This window comes from Marmota monax, unplaced genomic scaffold (assembly GCF_021218885.2).
Source record: "Marmota monax isolate L192 unplaced genomic scaffold, Marmota_monax_Labrador192_F-V1.1 WCK01_AAM20220418_F8-fsc00045, whole genome shotgun sequence".
Lineage (NCBI taxonomy): Eukaryota > Metazoa > Chordata > Mammalia > Rodentia > Sciuridae > Marmota > Marmota monax.
In genome coordinates, this window is record NW_026692132.1 from 6,549,762 (window position 1) to 6,576,207 (window position 26,446).

A 26,446-nucleotide genomic window follows, 5' to 3' on the forward strand; every position below is an offset into this window, starting at 1 on the left:
ACAAATTCAACCCATTTCTTAAACTTAGTTTGTGGAATTTTTCTTGACTTCGTAGTTAGAAGTAATCCTTAACTATTATCATTATCATTTTGTATAACCCTGCATATCTTTACATAATAGTTGTTACATATTATCTTTATTGCATTTATATACTTTTGTATTCATTCTCTTAAATTGTAATTTTCCTGAGGATAGTTTTACTTTTATTCTTTAGTTTATTATTTATCTTTTCCTTTCTCCAACTGGCAAAACTCTGTAGCTTGCATATGTACACACTCAAATATATGTTGAAATTTAAATGTGGTTATAATTTTTACATATTGAAGAAAAAATATTTAATTTTATACTTTATAAGTCAGAATTAATTTGATGATAACCTCATTCAAAAGTATAACAAACATTTTCTAATTTTCTATTGGAATTTAGCTTCAGGAGTGGAGGATGGTGGATTAAGCTGGCTAAAGAAGTCTTATCAAAGAATGAAGGAACAAGCTGAAAAACAAAATAAAAAATTTGAGGATATTGTAGCTGAAAGATATGGGGTAGGTATCTGAATTAAGAACATGTGTACTATTTTCATAATTATATAAAAGATTATGTGGTTTAACTTTGTTTTATGCTATGACACACTTTTGAATTGAATTGATATTAAATTTCTTATCTTTGTACTGCTGAAATAACTTCTGCTTTTTTATTATTCTGTATACTTGGGTAGCATATCTTTGCTGACATAAATAATGCAAGACTTAAATCTGTATTTATTTAATGTAAAAATAATATTTTATCATTATGAGAAAATTAAGTAATGCTGAAGAGCTTTCCCAGTATACCTCTGGAGATAACCACTTTTGAAATTTTGGTATATTCCAGACTTTAGTATTTTTCCATCTTTTGGCATTATCCAGGGTTTTTTTGTTTTTTTATTTTTTAGAAAAATATATATACACACTCTAAAATGAAAACTAGAAAGTGTTGAGGGTGCAGTTTAGTGGTAAATAATAACCTCTGGGTTCAATTGCGAATACTCAAAAAAAGTATTAGAATGTGTATACTCTTAGAATGATGTAACCATGCCCATGCATTAGTATATAGTATTTTAGAACCAACTTATTTTCTTTCCTTTGTAGGTAATGTGTTATCTACCCACATATGCATCTGGTATAGTCTTTGTGAAGAAAGTTTTATTTTTGAGTTTGTAGATTCACAAATTAGGAATTTTTAATATAGAAGTCTTTTTTTTCTTTTTCCATGCAAAACTATTAGATGAGCCCTTCTGATCCAGAAAATCAACTTGGAAAATTTTCTTACATACATTTATTTTTTTATTAATGCTTTGCTTTCATCATCTTTTCTCCTTTCTGGAAATAACAGTGCACATGCATTAACTTCTTTAGAATCAATTGTGCATGTTTCTTTTTTCCTATAATTTATGTTTATTTATTGTCATTTCCTAAACTTTAAAGAATTCCCAGGCTAATTTGGTTTTTATCACTTTCTATTCTTTTCAGTATTTCAGGGCATTTTTTTTGGATACACAGTTTTTCACTTCTTGTACTTGTAATGTTCCTTTTTCATGAGTCTATTATGTTTTAGCAGTACAGTAACTTCTTGAATCGTGATTACCAGTTATATGTCTTCCGTATTGTATGTTAGACTTTGTTAGTATAGACCATTTGGTTTAAGAGTGTCCCCTTTGAGATTTTTTTTTTGTTATTTGGTAATTTTTCTGTATTTTCTCATTCTTTTTAGTATTTATTTTAGTGTAGGATGATCATTTGGGTCTACCCTTACCTTGGTAGGTTTTTCTTTCATTGTGCCACTTGGCGGTGGTTCATGGCCAATGACATGTGGGTAAAACATCAGTGAGCATTTTATAACTTTCAATATGTTATTTTTCTCCTTTGTAGTCAATGGAATTATTTCAGTCAAAATTAGAAGAAGCTGAAAAAACTGCCTCCAAAAAAGAAGATTCTAGACGAGAACGGTGGAGGAAGCCCACATATTCAGATAAAGCACAAAATAGTCAAGAAAATAAAAAATTAGACTTAATAAAATACAATAAAAGTTCAAGGGATAGATATGGTACAACAGAGATCACAAACAATAACAATAAAGATAAATTTAGTGGGGATGAAAAAGATGAGAGATCTGGGTCTTTAGAAACGTGTAGAAGAGAATACAACCCAAGGCAAAATCAAGAGCTCTCTTCTGGAAATTTGAGACCTAAATTTTTAAGACCCACTGATGATGAAGAACTGTCATGTCACAGCAAGGGACGAAATTTTGAACCATCTAGTTCATCTTTAGCATTAGTGACTCAGGGTGCTTTGCATTGTGGTTTTCAAAAACCCACAGAGAACAGTGAAGAAAGTTTAACATCATGGAGTTCATCTTATGGGAGAAAAGAAGAGAAGAAATATTCAAATCAAAAGGCATTGGAAACTAGTAGCAGTATTGACTATCAACACATTTCAGGAGACACCAGAGAAAAATTACAGACTGAGAGCTTGAGTGATGACCCTCCAACGAGAAAAAATTTGCAGGATGCAAAGGCTACATATACTGGGTATTTTATCATTTGTTTTTTAAGATGATATTAATATTAAGTCCCTGAGGATCCAAAGAACTAAACTGTTCCTCAGAATGTCATTTGTTAATTAGACATGAGTATGGTATCCTCTTTCTTAAATTGATGGAAAAGATAAAATACGTAGATTTAACAATGTAGTGGTTTTGTTTTATGGATTGCATTTAATTTCACAGTTTTTATTTAACAAGGATCTGAAATAATTCAGTAGCCATAAGTTGCTCAAAATTTGTCGCTTCTATAATTTAAAAATATGAATGTTATTCTTTTAAGTAAATGTGCTATAGAAGACATTTTGGTAGATTTTGTTACTTTGTTATTTCCTAAGGAAATTACCCCATCATTAAGTTAATAATCACCATAACTACATGAGTCAAGGAGGTCTAGGAGACGGAAGAAAAATTTGCTGCTATCGCCCAAATACAAAGTTACAAAGCTATACTAAAGATCCTGCAGTGGGAACTGTGAATTATGGAGTTATTTTACAGAGAAGGAAATAATTTACTTTGGGAATTGATGGATTTCAAATGTGATGTTAGAACTTTAAAAGTGAAATTTAAGATGGGATAGTAGTGGTATCCATAGTGATTAAGAAAGTAGCACCTACTGGTTTTATTTTTGTTGTATCCATTGCCTTTGTATAGGACTGGATCCAAAGATGAAGAAGCACATATTGAGTGGTATCAGATCTAGACAAACTTTATTTAGACATGGAACTGGCCCCACTGGCGATAGAAATACAAAAATGTATTCAAAGGATAACTTATACAATAAAGTGACATATTTTTATTGGTCATTAGAATATGTTAAAATACTATCAGTTAAGACAATAAGAGAATAAGTTTTAGGAAATAATAGAAACCATTGTTAGTAAGAGGTATAATTGTGACTTGAGGTGGTAAGTCTGGCAAATTGCTTTTGTTATTGACTCCATCTGAAGTAGTGGATTGTAAGCACATTGTGGGACTTTCAGTAGAAGGGATCTGGCAAAGTCTGGACCAAGTGATGGAGCCCAGTAAAATGAGCTCTAGTTCAGATTGGGGCTTTCCTTCCTGGAAACTGAAGGATAAATCCAGTTGTGTTGACTGCATGTATGTGGCACAGATTAGCGAATGTTTGTGAGTGTATGAATATATAATTGCCCAGGCTTCATTCCAGGTGCCTTGAGTGGTAGACTGTTTCTACTCCACAGTTGGTGGTGGGATGAGTCTTATTTCCTGGTGATCATTTGAGTTGGTTTAGCATTTGGGCAATCTGTGGTTCTTGATTTCTGTGACTACAGCTAAGCAAAGTATATAGTGCAGTCTTACTATAAGTAACTCTATCTGGTTGTCTAATTGCCTCATATTTGTATATTCTCTTTAAATTGTTAGCTTCTGATAAATATAACATAGAATTATGCAATAACAGCAGTTTTGGAGGGTGAGGTCTGAAAGCAGTATTCTTTGTTAGATTTGTTAATTTTGATGTTAGAAGGGTTTGAGGTGTTTGGTGAATTCCATGACACGAGAGGAGAAGAAAAAAATCTAGGAATTTTCCACATTTATGTGAAAGGAAATACAATTTCTGAGCTTATAGAGTGATGTATTTTTTTAAAGAGAGAGAGAATATTTTAATATTTATTTTTTAGTTTTCGGCGGACACAACATCTTTGTTTGTATGTGGTGCTGAGGATCAAACCCGGATGCCAGGCGAGCACGCTACCGCTTGAGCCACATCCCCAGCCCTATAGAGTGATATTAAGAAACCAAGATAGGACTCTGAAGAGTGCTAAAAAGATTGAGTGAAGAATTGTTAGTGGCTATTAATTTGTCTGACTATTATCTTGGAGATATGTTGAATTACTTAAAAAATGATAGAATACTAGGGAGTTTTAGAAACAGTGACATTTAGAATTAGAAAAAAATTAAAGAACTGATTTTGAAACTAGAAGAAATCATAGTCTGAGCCTTACATTTGCAGATATAGAAATTGAGGGAACTCAGATTATGACTTGCACAATATTATGTAACTGAGGTTGCCAGATTTAGTAAATAAAAATAATAATTCTCTTACAGTATTTGAACTTATGAGAAAAAAAATCTTCATTGCTTACTTGAAATTCAAATTTAACTGGTGTCGTGTTTTTTATCTGGCAGTTCTGTAAGTAACAATCATTTCTTGGATCTGTGACCTTTTATAAGGTATTGACACTTGACTTTCTTGTGCTACTTTCCTTGACTTAAAACAAAGTAATATAAACAACTTCATGGAGTTACCTCATGAGTTAGTATATATGAAAATGTATAGTATCCTGTACACATTTTTATTGTTGCTGTTAAAAGTACTATATAGTTATTTGCAAAACTTAGATTCAGTATCTTCTGATATCCATTTAGCATGGTTTTCAAATAAGGATTAAAGGAGAACCATAAACTGGCTTTGAATTAAAACACTTTTCTTTTATACACTAATTGTGAAAAGTTATTGATAACCTTAGTGAGATTTATGTTGGTAGAATATGAGAGAAGTTGACCAAATAGAGGCATAAGAGAGAAGAAAAGAGATTAACTGCCCAAAGTAAAGCATTTTCACTAGGCCTAGAAAATACTTTTGAGTTCATTATAAAAACAGACTTTGGAATAGTCAATCTCACATTCTGCCTCAGCCCCCTGAGTTGCTGGAATTACAGGCTTGTGCCACAATGCCTTGTTCTGTGATTATTTTAAATGGCTGGAAAACATCTTCCAATAATTGCCCAGGTAGTTAAGAACTTATTATAGTTGGAATGAAATATATTTACAGACATATTTTTCTTTTGTTGGAAAATATATTAGCTAAATACTTTTAGGAGTTTGAAACCTAGAGTAATATGTAGTAGGGGAAAAAAACCTAACTAGATGTCCTTAAGTTAGATTTTATAATTTTGATCAGAACTAACTCATTTAGTACCTTAACCTTTAGATGTTATTCTTGGCAGAGTTTGCTTTTATATCCCAGAAGGGCAAGAGAAAGATTCCATGTTGTCAAGGTTGTGAGTATAGTGATAAAATCCTTAGGCAGGGGAGAAAATATGAAAATCAGTGGTAAGGAAAAGAATAATTAAAGAGAGATCTTTGAACACTATCAGGAGGAGAAGAATAATTGCAATATAATCAAGGTTTCTGAAATATCATTAGTCTAGAATTCTTTTAATTACTGCTTCCTGAAAAGTTTTCAGTCAGTGTTAATGTGTGTGTACATATATTTTAAAGAACATATTTTAATGAGGTAATTTACTTTTTAGAAATAAGTTGTAATGGGAATGTGTGCACTATAGGTGTAATCCAGGAAAATGCTAAAGCTTGGGACTTCTGGGTTTAGACTAATTGCAGATATTATGGTTATGTTTCTTTTAAAGCATCTGCTCATCTCTATAAATGCTTAGAGAACATAGGAAAGAGTTTATTATTATCTTGAAACTTGGTGGCTTTTGGATAGACTAATAGTGCCTTCCCTTGATTAAATCTTTAAGCTTCCAACCTGAGAAGGGCAGGGAGAGGAAAGTTTTTCAACAAAGGGAAGAGTAAAGTAAAATCACAAAGGTGTGTCCTTTGGATAAATAATAAGAAGTTTTTGACAACTCAGTCAAGAACATTTTCATTGTGAAAGGATACAGAAGCCAGATTTCAGTAGACTAAATTTGAGTACTGGTTTTAAGTTGGCAGAGATAGAAAGTATATGCGAGTGAAGAGGTTAAATTTAGTACCTCCCTCAACCCCTTTATCTTTGAGGTGTAGATACTTAAACATGTTTATATTTTAATGGAAGAAATCAGTTTTACTTTAGAAAAGAGCTCTGTATAGAGTTGATAATTGAGCAAGATCCTTGAGGTTATTAATATGGGTCCTGTTTATTCATCCAAGTAGGAGGATTAGCCATGGGTAGAAATGTTTTAAAGAAGAGAAAAGTGTGGCTAGTTAGGCAGAGAAGATTCTTTCTTGGTGACTTATATCAGTGTTTTTCAACATGTGATCCCCTAGAATGTTCGTGATTCTCTAGGTCCTTATAAGGAACACAGGAGTTTGGAAGCTTCAGGTGGGAAGAGAAAGGCAGTGTGACAGTTTGGTTCACAAACAGCTCACACAATTGAAATGTACTCTCATTGTTATGACTGTTATTAATTTTATTCTGTTTTTACCTCCAAATTTTGATGAACTTTTAGAACACAATTACTCCAAATGCTTTGTCCCCGTGCCTATCATTTCCCTTAAAGGATCCTTGGATACTGAAAGATTGAGAACAGACTATTTCTTTCATTCATTCAGATTTGTAAAAGTGTATCTGAATTATGTGATAAGGATTGTTTATTTTTGCCTTAAATATATGCCTTGAAGCTTAAGTTGGATCCCTTTCATTCGTTTTGCCATTTATCTTATATTCACTGAATATTTTTATTTCCTAGATCTCACGGTACAAAAATAATTTGACATTGTATCTGCCTTCAAGGAACTCACATTGTAGGAGAGGAAGTCATATAGATACCTAAACAAATATGGTACATACTTGAAGTTACAGGTATTAAGTATAGAAGGTTTTATAGTTATTACACATAGGGATGGGATAATATTAGGGGCAGGATAATAATAGTGGCAACAGGGTCTGGTAAGATTGTTCAGGCAAAGTTGTAAGGTCTTTATGAAGGATGAACCTGTTGGGAAAGGACAATCAACTTGAAGAAACTGGAAATATGAGACAGCATAGTGTAGTTGACTATTTGCAAATATGTTTTAGAATTTGTGATAAAGTAGCTCTGAGAGCAGGGTATATCTCTTTCTAATCTGTTTCTCTGGATCCTGATGTAGTGCTTAGCATATGGTAGCTTCCCTCTGATTTGTAGAATTTGGTTAAGAGGAAGACATATGGGAGGAAGTATACAAGGAAGATGCCTTGTACACCTTGTTCCAGAAGTCATGCTTACAAGTGGGACATCATTTTATGAGTGATAAAGAAGTATCACAAGGATTTTAAATAAAAAAGACTTGGATTTTTAAAAGATTCCAAAAGCACTGTGAAGGTTAGATTGAGAAATGAAACAGATTTGAAGCAAATGCACTGGTCAGTGTAACTATAGTTGAGAGACAAGAAATTCTGAATCAAAAAAGTGAATGTAAAAGAGAGAGAGCGCTTGAGTTGGCATCCATGACCCAGTGATGAAGCTTTTAATTCTGTGGTCTCTTGAAAAAATTTGATTACTTCATATCTGTGCATAGTTCTAGATATTCTAGTTTTAAATCTTTTCTTGAAGAGATTTTGCCATTGAATTTTAAGCATGGCGAATGTAGGAGTGATTGGAGAATCCTCCTGTGACTCAGTAATTGGCTGTCAGTGGCAAAGGGAACTAATGATTATTGAATACCAAGGTAGGTATTTGGAATTTTGTTACATTATTGAAATTACTGTAATTCTATACATTTCTGCATTTAAGTGTGATAGATATTAATCATTTTCTTGATTTTTATAGTCACAGATTATGATGCCTATCTAATCTCATAAAGCTAGTAAATGGCAGAGAATGAATTTGACTCCAGAACTTCTTTTCTCATAGTACTGAGAAGGATTTCCCATTTATGATCAAGAAAGAAGCAACTAGCATAAAGAACTTTTGAGTGCTTCATGAAATTTTGCATCAGGAAGTTGGAATTTGAAAGTCTTTCACTTTCATTTGTACTTAGTGTATTAGTAGGAATGAATCTATTTCCTTATTGACACATGAGATATAGTAGTTTGTGTTAATATTCCTAAAACTTTGCACTTCAAAAAAAGGAAATGACTTGATGGATGAATTTTGTCCTTCCTTCTTCTGATCCTATCAAAATTAAGCTTGCTTGCAAGATTGCTTACTTTTTGAGTGACTGAGCTGAGTAAGAGATCTTGTGTAAAATTGTCCTTTATATCTGGATTTAAATAAGCATCTTTTGGAATAACAGAAAGAGGGAGAAATAATGGGGAAACTACCTTCTTATCCATTTTACCTTCTCTCAGTTGATTTTCTCAATTGATTGCTGTTGAGATGAAAAATGGATAAATAGACAGCTTTGTTGGGAAGGGAAATCTGGTTAGGTACTTGAGTTCTTGGAAACCGAAGAAAAGCAGAAAAGGTAGATGGAAAAGCAGCCAGGAAATTTGTCACTTAGGAAACAGGAGAGTTTGAAAGGCAGACCCTGGAGCAAGCCATCTTCATGGGGGCATAATTGGACTAATTCTGTTTTGAAAGGATGTGTCCTGTGGTTATTTATTTTATTTTGCATTATTCATATAAAAATATCACTAATACTGTAACAGTTAAATCTCAGATAAAGAATTTTGGAAAATTAGTTGAATAGGAAAGACTGCAAGTTGCTTAGGAAGTAGAAGTTTATGGAAATATGATTGGGTTGCTCCAAATTCAATAAATTATATTTATAATACAGTGAAAATTGTATGTACCTCAATTTAATTTGAGTAAAAGTACTGAAAATATTTTCTTTATAAAAGTACAACTAATTATACAAGCAATGACTCAACCCATAGAGGCATATAAAACGTTTTAATGTTCTTCTGATCACATGAATGCAGTGCCCCTACTGTTTGTTTTAATTGTTTTTTAAAATATAGACTGAAAGAACATGGTGGGAAGGATAATATGTTATGGAAATGGGTTCTATAGCAAAGATATTATCTTAAAAAAACTTAAATGCTACATGTTAAAGATTTCTTTTTTATGACAAGAAATTTGCTACTTAAAAAAATTCCACATAGAGTTATTAGGCCAATTTTTGAATCATTGCAAATATGAACTTTGCTATTCCTTGCTAAGAGGGTATATTGAGAACATGACTGGATGAATTTCAATAAAATAGGTTAAGAAAACTGAATTGGTAATGTAGATAAATCCTTTATATTTGAGATTATGTCATTGATTATGATATATTCAGCTTTTAACTGTTTCTCTGCTTTGAAGATTTTTAAAAGTAACTTTACTGAGGTGTAACAGACATTTGATAAACTGCATATATATAAGAATGTAATTCAATAAGTTTTGAAATGTGTATGTTCTCATGAAACCATCACCTTAAACATTTCCTGGTGCCTTTTATAATTTTTTCCTTCCTGTCTCTCCCCATATCCCACCTTCTACTGCAGGGCTCCCATCCATCTGCTTTCTTTCATTATAGAAATATTTGCATTTTCTAAAGTATTATGTAAATGAGATCATACATTATGCATTCTTTTGTGGAAGGAGGGAAGTCTGACTTTTTCTTAGTAGCACTTTATCCATGTTAGTACATGTATTAATAGTTTATATATTTTTTGGTCCATGGGTACTACACTATTGTTGTATATACCACAATTTGGGTTATCTGTTCTCCTGTTGATGTGTATTTTGATTGTTTATGGGTTTTGACTATTACAAACAAGGCTCCTCTGAACTTTCATGTACATATGCTATTCTTTTGGGTAATTGCCTAGGAAAGTAACAGCTAGATCATATGGCCTTTATATGTTTAAATATTAAGAAAGTGCTAAGTTCTGTTGGTCTTTGCCTCATAATTTAAAGCTCTGTTATTAAGTACATAGACATTTAAGGATTCATATGAACTCTAAATGTGTCAAACCTTTTTCTTATGAAGTCATCCTTTTAAGTCCCTGGTTTTATATTCACACACACACACACACACAAACACCCAGGGATGCTTAACCACTGAGCCACATCCCCAGCTCCTTTTTAAAAAATATTTTTATTTAGAGACAGAGACTCGCTGGTTTACTTAGCCTCAGTCTCCTGAGATACTGTGATTACAGGTGTGCACCACACTGACTAATATTAACATGGAATATCTTTTTCTATCCTTTTGTGTTTAACATATTTATCCTTTTATATTTTTGGGGCTGAGGACATAGCTCAGTTGTTAGAGTGCTTGCCTCATATGCACAAGGCCCTGGGTTCAATCCTCAGCACCACCAAAATAATAATAATAATAATAATAATAATAAGATAAAGATTAATATCTTTATAAAACATTTTTATAGTTGTTTTTTTTCTTTTTTATCTATACAAAATTTCTGCTTTTTAATGTAGGTGTTTAGACCATTGATTTATAGTGTTGTTATTATTTTAGATATATTGAGACTGGTTTTTTGACTTAGGTTTATCTTGATTGATGTTTTGTATGTACTTCAGATAAGTATCCCTTACCTGAAATGGTTGGGACTAGGAATGTTTTTGATTTTGAATTTTTTTCCTTATTGTGGAGTATTTACATACATATAATAAGATAACTTGGGGATAGGACCCAAATCTAAATATAACATTCATTTATGTTTTGTATATATATCCTGATGGTAACTTTCTATAATATTTTTAATATGCCTGCATTTTGAATGCAACCTTGTCATATGAGGTTAGGTGTGGAATTTTCTATTTGTGGTATCATGTTGGTGCTCAAGAAGTTTCATATTTTGGAGTACTTGGGATTTCAGATTTTCTGATTAGGGATTTGTAACCTGTAATTAGGTTCATACCTGTAATTTTGTTATTTGTCCATCTGTTTTTTTTCTCTTAATTTTTTTGGATTGAATATTTTTAATTCCAATTCATTTCTTTTGTTGCTATATTATATATATCTGCTCCTGTATGGTATATGAACTTTATACTAGAGTTATAGTATAAACTTTCCTTTCTGCTAGTGTTACCATACATTTTATTTGAACTTGTAAAGCCTCAATAGATTGTTATTTTTCTTTAAATAGCTCTCTTATAAAGAGACTTAGGTAACAGAAAAATCATATATATTTACTCTAGTCATTTCTGGTGTGTTTTTTTTTTTGTTGTTGTTGTTTTTTTTTTTTGCTTTGGGTTGATCCATATTTCAGTCTTCTATTTTTTTCCTTCTTCCTGAAGGTTTCTCTTTAGCATTGTTTCAGCTTTTTTATGTCCAAAAAGTCCTTGTTTCCCTTTTGTGTATTTTCTCTGGGTGTGGAATTCTAGGTTGACAGTACTTTAAAGATGTTGATCCTTTCCTTGATTGCATTGTTTTTAAAGAGAAAGCTGTCATAGCAATCTTGTTTCTGTGGGCACAAATGATGTCTTTTTCTATAGTGCTTTCAGATGTTTTTATCACTACTTTTGAGCAGTTTGATTATGATGTGTCTTGGTGTCATTTTTCTCATGTAGTTTTCTTTCAAATTCTTTGGCTTCTTAGTTTTCAACAAATTTGGGCCTTTGTTTCTTATATCTTCTATTCGTTTCTTTTAGGGACTCCAATTTCATGTATGATTGGCTTTTTTCATTTTTTTAATTCTTTTTTTCCCCTGTATGTTTCATTTTGCATTATTTCCATTGCTTCAAGTTGACTATTCCTTTACAGTCTGATTTTCATTAATCTTGTCCAGTGTATTTTTACCTCAGATATATAGTTTTTATCTGTAGAAGTTCAATTTGTGTATTTTTAATGTCCTTATTATCTCTAATTTTTAAACACAGTTATAATAACTTTAAATATCCTTGCCTGCTGTTTCTTACATCTGTGTCAGTTCTGGATTGTTTCTGATTGATAGTATTTACTTCTAATTTTAGGTTATATTTTTCTACTTATTTGTATGTTATAATATTTGGATACTAGGTATTACAGATTCTTGTTGAGCGTTGGGTATTTTTGAATTTCTATAAATGTTTTTGTACTTTGTTCTGGGTCATGGTTAATTGGAAACCATTTGATCTTTTTGGTTCTTTATTTTCACATTTGTTAGCTGGACCCAAAGCAGCATTTCTTCTAAGGCTTGTATTTCCCAAGATCCATAATCCTCTACCTACTACTTTCAGAATTAGGAGGTTTCCTACTTTGGGTAGTGGAACCAGACACTTCCCAGGAGTGCCAAATACTGTCCTTCCATTCCTTTAGGATAGTTCTTTCCTTGGCTATAAGTATTTTCTTCCTAAATACTCAGGTGAACTCTCTGGGATTCTTTCGCCCCTCAGGTATTTTATTTAGTAACAGTGGCTGCTTTGTAATTCTTGGATTTGAGCTATTTCTCCTTTTGTTGGGTTCTGCCTGGGTCTACCTTCCCTGTCCTACAACCTTGAATCTTTCTTAAGGCAGTAAGCTGGGGGAATATGAGCTTGACTGGAACTTTCTCTTTTCTTTTATGAAGCTTTTATAGTATTGGTTTGTCATATGACCTCAGTTTTTAGTTTATGTGTCTAATTCTGGACTGACTTTGAAAAAGAAAGTGTGATTATTGTTTTTATTCTTGACTATGGTTAAAAGTATCATCTCCAGATTATTAGTATCTTAAAGTATTAATAATATTACATTGAATGATAGGCTTTTGCCAAGATGTGTAGAATTGTGGCCTGATTCTAGTATTTGTTTTTTTTACAATGAGTATGGAAATATTAAATAATGAAGAATGGTTGATTTTTGTATCATTTACCTCATTGTTGCTGGAACTTTTTCCTGTTATTATATCTGCCATAAGCCATCATGGGTTTGTGACAGAGAACCTTGAAATATTAAGTAGCACATTGAGTCTAATTTTTAAACCTTAGAGTCATGATCTCCTATAGGTGCTGAATACTTTGTTGAGGAGAGTTAAAATAATATTGGAGTTGCACCTGTATTTCATTTGCTCTTTGTCTGTTCTATTCAAATGGCAGTCCGAAGGATGAGTCCATCCACATCCTGAGTATGGATGAGAAGAACAAGTTGGGTGCCAGAATTATCAAGGCAGAGATGATGGGGAATTTGGTAAGATTCTTAAATATCTTTTTTTTTTTGGAGGATAGTGATTAAATATTTAACTTCTTGTAAGTAATTTGGGTAATTCCTCAGCAGTGGGGATGTAGCAGACTTTGAAAATAACTGCTATTTATTTATTCCTTGAAGAAATTCTTAAACCTTTCTAGAAATAGTACTATCTTATAAATAAATTATCTACTTTCTCTATCAGATTTCTGAAATTTTTATTTATTTACTTTTCTGTTTGCTATATTCTTGTAATTATGGAATGTATTTGGAGGAGTTAAAGGTATGACTATTTTCTTTCCCATTTTTAGTTATTTATTAAAAATTCTCATAACAAAACCATTTTACTTAGAACATAAAAATTGAAATCTTAAATAGGTGATTAATTCATTTATTCAAAGTTTAAGGTGATATGTTTGTAGTTGATACTGTGTTAGATACTTTGTATAGTTTAACTCATTTAATTTCTGTAATATGTTTAAGATCGATTTACCTCAAATTAAATAGAAATAGTGACGATTTGATAAGAGCTGTTTTCATTCATTCATTCGTTCATTCATTATGAATGTTGTACTATTGTACTTACTTGTGTTATTGCACATGGTAGAACAGCAGAACTTTCCACTCTCTGACACAGTAGATTCACTTTTGGTAATGTGTGTGCATTCATCTTAAACTCAAATACTTAAGTGATCTTTAATTGATCTTATGAGTCACATAAATTTATTATTTAATTTGCTAGTTTATGGTTTGTTGCTTTCTATGTTAGGTGTTTTATAAATTTCTATAGTAATTTTTTAGAGTAAAAATGAAATATATTCATAATTTTTATCATATTACTTATAACAATGAAGAAAACAGTATTTTAAATGTCATGATAACTTCCTTGTAGCAAGTAACTGATTTTTTAAGTATTGAAAGCTTTAATATCTAAGGAATTATAAAAACTTCATTCTTGAGGTTACATATTACTTTCATTATCCTGTCTCCCTCAAAATGTATGTCTTTGAAATGGTTTACCTTCAAATTGTAAACAAATGCCATAGGTACTTGAGAAGTTTGTAACTGAAATAAGTTCATTAAAATGTTATGTATTAGGCTGTGAATTGGTAATTGAAATTCGCTATTGGTTACATAGGGTTTTATTATGCTGTTTTCTGTTATATAAAATTCTGTAATGAAGAATTAAATGACATATCATAACTATTTTGCTTATTTTTCTTTTCAAAGGAATTAGCTGAACAACTTAAAGCCCAACTTGAAAAGGCAAATAAATTCAAAGAAACTGAAACACAGATATCATTAAAAAAATCTGGGGTAGAGGTAAGTAATAAAAGTTTATTTGCTAGCATATAATTACCTTGTGTAATATTATTAATTTTCAGTAGTCATATTTTAATTTGAGATATGTTAGTATCTGTGTCTGTGTTTATATGTGTATATTTGTTCACTTGTTTTTTAAATTTTTTTTTTATATGCATTCTCTTCCATTTCACCAATATTTCTCTGTTAGAATAAAGCCTAGACCTGGGACCAAGGAGAGCTGTTTTTGTTTTAGACTCTGTTGCTTGACCTTATGTAAGTCAAACTGATCCATAAATTCTTTCCTACAGAGTTAGAGATTTCAATTGGATATCCATTCCATACAAGGCAAATTATTTTGTTCTTGTTCTTCATCTACAATACAAAACAGATAAAAACACTTATTTGCATGGCATTTTCATTTGGTAGAGATGGAGAGACAATAAAATAATAGCTAAAAATATGATACAACATATTAGGAAATTATACATTCTGTTGGAATGTAGTGGAGATTTTGAGCAGGTTGAGTACATGGGCCAATTCTAATTGAGTAAGTGACATTGATGCAAAGATTGGAAATAAGTGAAGGAGTGTGTCTGTGTATCTGAGTGAAGAGCTCTCTAGGTATAGGTAATAGAGAATTAGAAGGCCCTAAGATATAATTTGTCTGATGTGTAGGAAGAACAGCAAGGAGATCAGTGCTACTGAAGTGGAATGAATGAGAGAGAGGGAAAGATTAGGGGATCCAGGTTGGAGACTATGGGAAGCCAGATCATGTCAGATTTTGAAAAAATATAGTAAGGAAGGAGGTTTTATGCTGTTTGAGATGAGAAACTATTAAGAGTTTTTGAGCAGAGAGTATTTTTTGTTAGCACTGGCCTGCCTGTGTTAAAAATAGATCAAATGAGAGTAAGGGCAGAAGGTGGAGTTCAGGTGTAGGCTCTTGCGATAATATAGATAAGAAAATGATAGTAACTTTGACCAAAGTAGTAGCTAAGGAGATGGGTTGAAGTGATTGTGTGTGTGTGTGTGTGTGTGTGTGTGTATTTCTCTTTATTTTGAAAGGAGAGCTATAAGGATTTTTATTTTCATGATGGTTTAGATTGGGATGTACTAGATGGGTAATGAGTAAAGAGAGGAGGCAAAGCAGTCTTTAGCTTGAGCAGCTGAAAGAATAGGGTAGCCATTATTTGAGTTGTAGAAGAAAGGAACAGTAGGTTTTGGGGTGAAGATAGAGGCCTGTTTCAGATATATTGAGTTTGGATACTCTAGATGAGGAAAAAGTAGAGATATTGAGTGGGCAGTTGGATAGTGGAAGGAGCCTAAATTGCAGATAGAAATTTGGTACTTATTAGCATAATAGTATTTAAATTCACAATGCTATATGAAATAATCATGTATATAGAAGTTGAAGGGCTGAGATTGATGCAATACAGTGTTGAGAGGTTAGATGAATTAACTCACTTAGTTTTCACAATATTCCTTTAGGTACTTCATGTCATCAGCACAACTTTGTAAATTGAAAGACTGAGGCAGGCATACTTCCTCAGACATAAAAAGTAAATGAAGAAAATATTTAAATCAATAAAAGTACTTATATATCCATGATACTTCTTTGATGCTAAAAGATAAAATTCATAGCTGAAGAGTCACTTTTAAGACAGGATAAGGTTTATAGTGAATTTAAAGAGCTGTTCTCAAAGATTAATTTATACAATTACTATCATAGAGAGATTAGAATGTTGAGTTCCATAGAATTTACTTCAGGCTAAGATTATTAATGACTTAGATAATAGCACAAAGAGTATGTTTATAAAATTTGCTATTTTCCCTATGGTGTAAGAGCTAATATTTTTGAAATAAATTATTAAAAATTTCTCATAGACATAGAAACTGAGAATGAGAAATTACAAGTATGATTAAAAATAGGGAGTAATGAAGGAAAGCTAAAATTAGATATGTTGTTCAGTCTCTCTTACATACTTTTGCCCAGTTAATTTTTTCAACAATCCTGTAATCATAATAGTTTTGTACTATGAAGCTTTCATTGGTTTCTTAGAGCCAAGCAAATTAAGTACAAGGTCTTCCACAGTATAGCTCCTATTTCCAGCCTTATCTTGGAAGCTGCTTACACACAGATAACATGTCTTTTGGCCGTTTAGATATGTAGTATATTATTTGTCTCATAAATATCATCCTCTTGAAGCTTATCGACTTCTCAGTGTTTGTCTTTACATCTTTTACGATGCTTTTTTTCCTGATCCTCTTAAAAGATTGCAACTTTTTCCTCTTTTGAAACCTTGAAGACAAAAGAGTTAATTTTTTTTTTTTTTTTAGTACAGTTTTAGGTTCATAGCAAAAAGAGAGCTGAAGGTATAGAGATTTCTCATAAAACCCTACCCCTATGTATTTACTGTGTGCCCTGTTATCAACATCACCGACTATACTGGTACATTTGTTATAATTGATGAATTTACATTGATACATATAATCCTCCAAAGTCTGTAGTTTACATTAGGGTCCTCTCTTGTTATTATATATTCTACAGGATTGGACAAATGAATAATGACATGTATCCATCATTATAATATTATACAGATTGTTTTTATTTCCTCAAAATCTTTTGTGCTCTAACTATTCATCCCTCCCTATTCCAAAATTCCTAGCAACCACTGATCATTTTACTGTTCTCCATAGTTTTACTTTTCCGGAATGTCACATGCTTGAAACCATGCAGTATGTATCCTTTTTAGACTGGCTTCTTTCACTTAATAATAATGCATTTAAGGTTTCTCCATGTCTTTTCATGGTTTGATAGCTCATTTCTTTTTTAGTGGTGCATAAAAATTTATGGTTGATAGGTACCATTTTTTTAATCCATTTACCTGTTGAAGGACATCTTGGTGATTCCAGATATTTGCAATTATGAATAAAGCTGCTCAGAATATCTCTGCAAAAATTTTGCTTGGATGTAAGTTTTCTATTTCTTTGGGTAAATACCAAGAAGTGCAGTTGCTGAATCATATGGTAAGAGTATGTTTAGTTTTGTAAGAAAACTCTTTTAAGATTTTTAAAGTATTTGCTATGGCATTTATTCTTTCAAATTTATGTTTATATACTTGTTACCACCTTATAGTGTATATCTATCTCTTTCCAGACTCTTGTCTTTTTTTGTGTGTGTATGGTGGGGGTGCAGGTACCAGGGATTGAACTCAAGGGCTCTCAACCACTGAGCCACATCTCCAGCCCCTTTTAAAAAATTCTATTTAGAGACAGGTTCTCACTAAGTTGCTTTGCACCTTGCTTTGGCTGAGGCTGGCTTTGAACTTGTGATCCTCCTACCTCAGCCTCCTGGGATTACAGGTATGTGCCACTTAGCTTGGCCAGACTCTTGGCATTTTTATTATAGGATTTTAAAAACATGGCTGGACTTCAGGGGATTTCTGAATCAGGCATTTATTTTCCCTTTAGATTTAATTGTTGGAACAGTTATCATTATAAGAAAAGTCTTCTTGAGATCAAGTACTATTTATTTCAAACAATGGTGGGGACATGGCTGTTTCACAGTAGGTAGTATGGACACTTATCCATTCATCTGTTAAAGGGGACCTAAGTTGGGTTCTATAGCTTGGCTGTTGTGAATTGAACTGCTGTAAACATTGATGTGGCAGTGTCACTGTAGTATGCTGGTTTTAAATTCTTTGGGCATAAAACTAAGGAATGGGATAACTTGGTCAAATGGTAGTTTCATTCCAAGTTTTGTATGGAATCTAGAGTAATTGCAACAATTTACAGTCCCACCAGCAATGTATGAGTGTACCCTTTACCCCACATCCTTGCCAACATTTATTGTTTCTTATATTCTTGATAATTGCCATTCTGACTGGAATGAAATAAAATCTCAGTGTAGTTTTAATTTGCAAGGTAGTACAGACTTCACAGGAGTAGTGCTGTGGTCTCCAGAGTGACTTCCAGTTGGTGGGACTAACAAAACGTCTCATACTGAATACTCCATCTCTGCTTTTGCCTCTCTTTTTGAATAAGTATGAAGAAAAGGAAACATGATGATTCATAATTATTCTTTCATTTTACTTTACTCATATGCAATAGAATCAAAAATTTTTTTTGAGGGTAGGATTTTTTTAATGTCTAAAGAGGCATTGAATGTGTGTTAGTATTAAGGAATACTTCGTTACTTGTATTTTAATATATTTATTGAATTTATTAGTTACAGAACCTGTTCTTTTTTAATCCATTAAATATTATTGATAACGTTAATAAAATCACTTAACTAATCTAAGAAATATAACAGATTAAATTTTTTCAATACCAATTTCAGTGCTAACTAATTAAATTCCCTTATATTTTTAAACCATTATTACTTTTTTTTGGTACCAGGGATTGAACCCAGGGATACTTAACCACTGAGCCACATCCCCTGCCCTTTTTATTTTTTTATTTTGAGACAGTTTCTAACTAAATTGCTAAGGGTTTTGCGAAGTTACTGGGGCCTGCCTTGAACTCGTGAGCCTCCTATCTCAGCCTGCCAAATTGCTGGATTACAGGTGTGCTCCACAATTACTTTTATATACCTTATTCACTTAAGGATTTCAAAAGCCTTCAAAAGATTTTTTAAAAAGTTTTCAGAGCTACAATGATACTTTTACCTAAACTCAATATAAAAGGTTAAGTTTGATTTATTTTTTAATCTCAGGTTTACAAAATTACTTAACCAAACTAAGGGGAATTTACTGTTTCACGTTGGCTAAGATCTCTCCATAGAGGATTTTGGAACTTGATACACTTAACAAGTTTGGAATAATTGATGAGGGATTTAAGATCAGTATGAGAGACCCTAGACAATAAGGTTGAACCTGAGCTTGAGATTTTTGTTGATGAGAGATTTAAGATCACTATGTGGGACCCTGGAAAATAAGATTGAACCTGAGCTTGAGATTTTTGTTATGTGTCATTTCTTGTGGTCAAGCTCTGCTGGACTTCTCAAATGAACTGACAATTTCTCATCTTTTGGTTGAAATCTGTCCTGTTCCATAAGATTTCATTTCTTAAAACTAAAGTGAAAAACATTTTTTTTTCCATAATTCTTTGTAGTTGCTTAATGTGAAATCAGATTTTGAAGTATCTAAGACAAGCAAAAGGAGCGATGTAGAGAAATACTGATGAATCTATGCAGTCTGAAAATGCTGAAGCTACTTTGTGGCTTGCAACACAAGGGAAAAAAATTGAAGCATATATTCTGTAGAATGACGTGGCGATTCAGTAGAGTAGAATTCAAAATAGTAGATAAAGTACAATTTCTATTTGCCAGTTGTTTTGGAAACTGTATAGGCCTTTGAAGGTTCAAATAAAAAGATTTTTATTCTAAGGATACTTTCACCAGAAATAAATATTTTCATCCTTGTGAAGATGAGATACTTGCACATCTGGTTCAAGCTTTTCTGGGTATATGTGTAAAACAAACCTCTTCTAATAGTTCTGACATAATTCTTTACTGCTGGTAAAGTAAGATTTTCTGTCAGCATCAGGACCTTAACTTACCTAACTTTCAAAGTAGTTTTGTTAAGAAATGAGGGTAGCGAAACCAGACAAAGACACTTCAAAGAAAGAAAACTACAGACTAATATCTCTAATGAACTTAGATGCAAAAATCCTCAATAAAATCCTGGCGAATCGAATACAAAAGCATATCAAAAAAATTGTACACCCTGATCAAGTAGGATTCATCCCTGGGATGCAAGGCTGGTTCAATATACAGAAATCAATAAATGTTATTCACCACATCAATAGACTTAAAGATAAGAACCACATGATCATCTCGATAGATGCAGAAAAAACATTTGACAAAGTACAGCATCCCTTTATGTTCAAAATGCTAGAAAAACTAGGGATAACAGGAACTTACCTCAACATTGTAAAAGCTATATATGCTAAGCCTCAGGCTAGTATCATCCTGAATGGAGAAAAACTGAAGGCATTCCCTCTAAAAACTGGAACAAGACAGGGATGCCCTCTCTCACCACTTCTATTCAATTTAGTTCTCGAAATACTAGCCAGAGCAATTAGACAAAAGAAATTAAAGGCATAAAAATAGGAAAATAAGAACTTAAATTACCACTATTTGCGGATGATATGATACTATATCTAACAGACCCAAAAGGATCTACAAAGAAACTACTAGAGCTAATCAATGAATTCAGCAAAGTGGCAGGATATAAAATCAACATGCATAAATCAAAGGCATTCCTGTATATCAGTGACAAATCTTCTGAAATGGAAATGAGGACAACCACCCCATTCACAATATCGTCAAAAAAAAAAAATACTTGGGAATCAACCTAACAAAAGAGGTGAAAGACTTATATAATGAAAACTACAGAACCCTAAAGAGAGAAATAGAAGACGACCTTAGAAGATGGAAAAATATACCCTGTTCATGGATAGGAAGAACTAACATCATCAAAATGGCAATATTACCCAAAGTTCTTTATAGGTTTAATGCAATGCCAATCAAAATCCCAATGGCATTTCTTGTAGAAATAGAGAAAGCAATCATGAAATTCATATGGAAAAACAAAAGACCCAGAATAGCAAAAACAATTCTTAGCAGGAAGTGTGAATCAGGCGGTATAGCGATACCAGACTTCAAACTATACTACAGAGCAATAGTAACACAAACAGCATGGTACTGGTACCAAAACAGGCGGGTGGACCAATGGTACAGAATAGAGGACACAGAGACCAATCCACAAAACTACAACTATCTTATATTTGATAAAGGGGCTAAAAGCATGCAATGGAGGAAGGATAGCATCTTCAACAAGTGGTGCTGGGAAAACTGGAAATCCATATGCAACAAAATGAAACTGAATCCCTTTCTCTCGCCATGCACAAAAGTTAACTCAAAATGGATCAAAGAGCTTGATATCAAATCAGAGACTCTGCGCCTGATAGAAGAAAAAGTTGGCTCCAATCTACATATTGTGGGGTCGGGCTCCAAATTCCTCAATAGGACACCCATAGCACAAGACTTAATAACTAGAATCAACAAATGGGACTTACTCAAACTAAAAAGTTTTTTTCTCAGCAAGAGAAACAATAAGAGAGGTAAATAGGGAGCCTACATCCTGGGAACAAATTTTTACACCTCACACTTCAGATAGAGCCTTAATATCCAGAGTATACAAAGAACTCAAAAAATTAGACAATAAGATAACAAATAACCCAATCAACAAATGGGCCAAGGACCTGAACAGACACTTCTCAGAGGAGGACATACAATCAATCAACAAATACATGAAAAAATGCTCACCATCTCTAGCAGTCAGAGAAATGCAAATCAAAACCACCCTAAGATACCATCTCACTCCAGTAAGATTGGCAGCCATTATGAAGTCAAACAGCAAACAAGTGCTGGTGAGGATGTGGGGAAAAGGGTACTCTTGTACATTGCTGGTGGGACTGCAAATTGGTGCAGCCAATTTGGAAAGCAGTATGGAGACTTCTTGGAAAGCTGGGAGTGGAACCACCATTTGACCCAGCTTTTGCCCTTCTCGGACTATTCCGTGAAGACCTTAAAAGAGCATACTACAGGGATACTGCCACATCGATGTTCTTAGCAGCACAATTCACAATAGCTAGACTGTGGAACCAACCCAGATGCCCTTCAATAGATGAATGGATAAAAAAAATGTGGCATTTATACCAATGGAGTATTACGCAGCACTAAAAAATGACAAAACCATGGAATTTGCAGGGAAATGGATGGCATTAGAGCAGATTATGCTAAGTGAAGCTAGCCAATCCCTAAAAAACAAATGCCAAATGTCTTCTTTGATATAATGAGAGCAACTAAGAACAGAGCAGGGAGGAAGAGCAAGAGGAAAAGATTAACATTAAACAGAGACATGAGGTGGGAGGGAAAGGGAGAGAAAAGGGAAATTGCATGGAAATGGAAGGAGACCCTCATTGTTATACAAAATTACATATAAGAGGTTGTGAGGGGAAAGGGAAAAAAAAACAAAAAACAAGGGAGAGAATTAAATTACAGCAGATGGGATAGAGAAAGAAGATGGGAGGGGAGGGGGGATAGTAGAGGATAGGAAAGGTAGCAGAATACAACAGTTGCTAATATGGCATTATGTAAAAATGTGGATGTGTAATGGATGTGATTCTGCAATCAGTATACGGGGTAAAAATGGGAGTTCATAACACACTTGAATCTAAAGTATGAAATATGATATGTCAAGAGCTATGTAATGTTTTGAACAACCAATAATTAAAAAAAATAAATGAGGGTAGAATACAAAGTTTTTTATGCTACACAGAAATTTGATGACTTTCTGGAGGAAAATCCAGGAGTACTTCGCTAGAAACTTTACCCTTTCAGGGAAAAGAAAACCCCATTCATTAGAACAGTTGAACAGGAAGGAATTCTTCATTTGTTGGAAATGCTAAGTTATAGGAAGAAGATAAAATCTCTCATTTAAAAAATTCAATTTAAATTTATTTTTACCTTATGTATAAAAACTCAAAATTATACTTACTGGAGAACTATGTGATGTTTCAGTACATGTGTACATTATGTATTGTTTAAATTAGGTTAAACATATCTGTCTCCTCTTTTATCATTTTTTTATGATGAAACATTCAAAATTCTTCCTTCTAGTTTTTTGAGATAGGCAGTACATAATTGTTATTTATACTCATCCTACTGTGCAATAATAGCTCACCTTTCCAGCATTCCACCAGAACTTCTTACTTCATTCTATTTTCAACTTCTATGAGATTGACTTTTTATATTGCTGCACATATGAGTGAGGTGATGCAGTACTTGTCTTCTGTGCCTGGCTAATTTCACTTTACATGATAGCCTCCATTTCCGTGATATTATTGCAAATGACAGGGTTTCATTCTTTTTGTAGTTGAATATTATTGCATTGTGTATATGTGCCACACTTTCTTTATCCATTGATCAGTTGATGGACACTTAGATTGTGTCCATTTCTAGGCTATTATGAATAAACATGTTATGCATACAATAAACATGGGAATGCAGATGTCACTATGAAAATATGTCCTTTGTGTATATACCCAGCAGTGAAATTGGTGGGTTGTATGTTAGTTCTCTTTTTAATTTTTTGAGGAATCTCTGAACTGTTTTCCCTAATGGCTGTACTAATTTATATGCCCACCAGCAATGTGTAAAAGGATTCCATTTTTTTTCACGTTCTTGCCAGCCCTTGTTATTTTTAGTCTTTTTGTTAATAGCCATTCTTCCTGGGGTGAGGTAACACTGTAGTTTTGATTTTCATTTTCCTGATGTTTAGTAATATTGAGTATTTTTTCATGGACTTGTTGTTAATTTGTATTTCTTCTTTTGAGAAATGTCTATTTAGATTTCTTGCCTGTGTTTTAATTGGGGCTTTTAACTATTGATGTTTGGAGTTCCTTTTGTATTCTGTATATTAGTCTTTTGTCAGACGTGTAATTTGCAGGAACTTTCTCCTATTTCATAGGTTGTCTCTTTACTCTGATGACTGTTTCCTTTGTTGCCTAAACAATCCATTTTTAGGTTCCTATACTCTGAAACATTTCTCCGTTTTTCTCTTCTGTAGTGAACAACCTGTTCTCTTGAACTGACTGTGGTTGTAATTAGAAATATAGTAGAGATTGTTCAAAAGTCATGAAAAAATTAGAATAAAAGCAACTGCCTATTTATTGAAATTTTAAAGATTAGGTTGAAACAGGTGCCATGACCTTCAGTAGTGGCAGACTTGGGGAATATCATCATCAATTTGTGGAAGATCAGTGACCACTGGTGGGAAAGCTGATCTAATGGAAGAGTTTGGCATTATTTTCAAAATAGTAGAAAAGGTTTTTAAACATTTAGAATTTTTAATACCAGCTTTGACTCAAAGCCATGTATACTTTTTTCTTTTTAATCAATGTTACATAAAGCAGTACTAAAAGGATGTATTAAACAACTAAGTCACAACTATTCAACTGCTGTTGTAGCATAAATGCAGCCTATATAATATGTAAGTGAATGGACAGTGGCTCTGCTTAATAAAACTTTATGGCTACTAACATTCAAATTGCATATAATTTTTATTTGTCACAAAGTACTATTCTTTCAGTTTCATCCTGATCACATAAAAAATGTGAAAACCATTCTAAGCTTACAGGCTGCGTTCCCTTTCTGACAGATATTCTTAAACCTCATTTTCCATATTAATGCAGTAGCAAATTGGAAACTTACTCAGTATTTCTGGTATCAATATTCTGTATTGGGTAGCAAATTTGGAAAATGTAGTGTCATTTTTGTTGGCTTCTTTGAGAAACGGAAAGTAGGAAAGTGGGTAGAAGAGGAAAGTTATCGGGGAAAGTGGGCTAACCTTGGGAGTATAATTAATCTATATGAGATACTCGTTTGTTAATTCCATTTATCAAAGATTTCTTGAGTGCCCACTGTTTGATACCGTTCCATGTCCTTAGATACAAAGAAATACATTGCTTGGCCTTTGTCCTGGAAAGGGGGAAAGACAGTTGAGTTTTAAATATCTGTTGAGTTACTATAAAATCAATAATGTACTTTGTGGGAGATTATTATTTACTTTTCCATAATTATTGTAAATACCAGTTGGGAAAGTTCATTGTTGGCCATGTTAGTAAACTGATTTTATAACTTCATGTAAAGTGTTTTGTTTTCTCCTTTCTTCCTTGAAATAAGAATTCGTGATTTCCATCAGCCAGAGGGATGGATAATGATCTGTGGATAATGAATGAATGGTCCCTGAACATTTTGAGAGTTTGTAATAAGTGTCTAGATAAGATATTTAGAATAAAGCAATCATTTTTTGGTGTTTTCAAAGTAAAAGTCCTACAGAGCAAACTGCAGTTGTTGGGGATAATTTAAAAATCTGGAACATTAGGCATTTTTATGAAAATTAAACAATTTTATAAATGCTTTCCAGTTGTACCAAAATGTGTTTCTGCTTTCTTTGGAGAGAAATTAGTAAATCACATGGGTGATTAAAATGTTTGTGCCTATTTTTTTGTGTAGAAGGAGCTTATTTCTATCTTTGGTTTTAAACCAAATAGATGGTTAGAATGCACTCTGTCATAAGTACCTAAAGTGGGATAACCTCATGTCTTTTGTGTTGGCATGCCTATAGAAAAGAAGGTAGACAAAGGTGGTCAGGCAGTGAGAGAGTCAGCTAAGAGGAAAAGTTGGTTAGCTTTGGGAATATATTAATATGTTTGAGGCACCCGTTTGTTAATTATATTTGCCAACCATTCTTGAGTACCCACAGCAGTTTACATTGTGCCAGGTCCTATAGATACCAAGTAGTATAGTTTGGCCTTTGGCTTAGAAAAGTTGGCAAAGACAGAAAATGATAAGTAGTGAGATGTAACTAAAAAGGTTATGTTCTGGCAATGTAAATGTGCCTGAAATTATTGGTAACAGAGCATTAAATGTGATTATATCCTTAGTTTCCTAGTTGAGCTAGAAGGGCTATGTTCCATGCAGAGGAAATAAAATGTATAGTAAATATATAGAAATTATGAGGAGGTGGAAAAGCAGTCAAGAGCCAGAAATTAAAGGCTTTGTATACTATGTTAGTGTTTGAGTTTAATTCCATTTCTTAGTACAGTGCTTCTTAGACCATGGTATAGAATCAGATTTATTATTTTATATATGTTATATGTAGTATACATAAATATATAATATATAAAATATATATGAATATATATAATATACATATAAACACTCACGTTTAAAGTTTTCTGG

General features: G+C 32.7%; 1 protein-coding gene across 2 annotated transcripts in view; it reads left to right on the forward strand.

Annotated features, from left to right (window-relative positions):
• Cwf19l2 (CWF19 like cell cycle control factor 2) overlaps positions 1–26,446 on the forward strand; it is a 94,407-nt gene that overhangs the window by 23,219 nt on the left and 44,742 nt on the right. For both annotated transcript variants that reach the window (XR_006856612.2, XM_046466429.2), the window contains exons 7-10: positions 427–542; positions 1,908–2,566; positions 13,245–13,335; positions 14,563–14,655. Coding sequence is in view for 1 of the 2 variants with exons in the window: in XM_046466429.2 (XP_046322385.1) it covers positions 427–542; positions 1,908–2,566; positions 13,245–13,335; positions 14,563–14,655 (959 nt within the window). In the remaining variant the exon portion in view is untranslated. The remainder of the gene's footprint in view (positions 1–426; positions 543–1,907; positions 2,567–13,244; positions 13,336–14,562; positions 14,656–26,446) is intronic.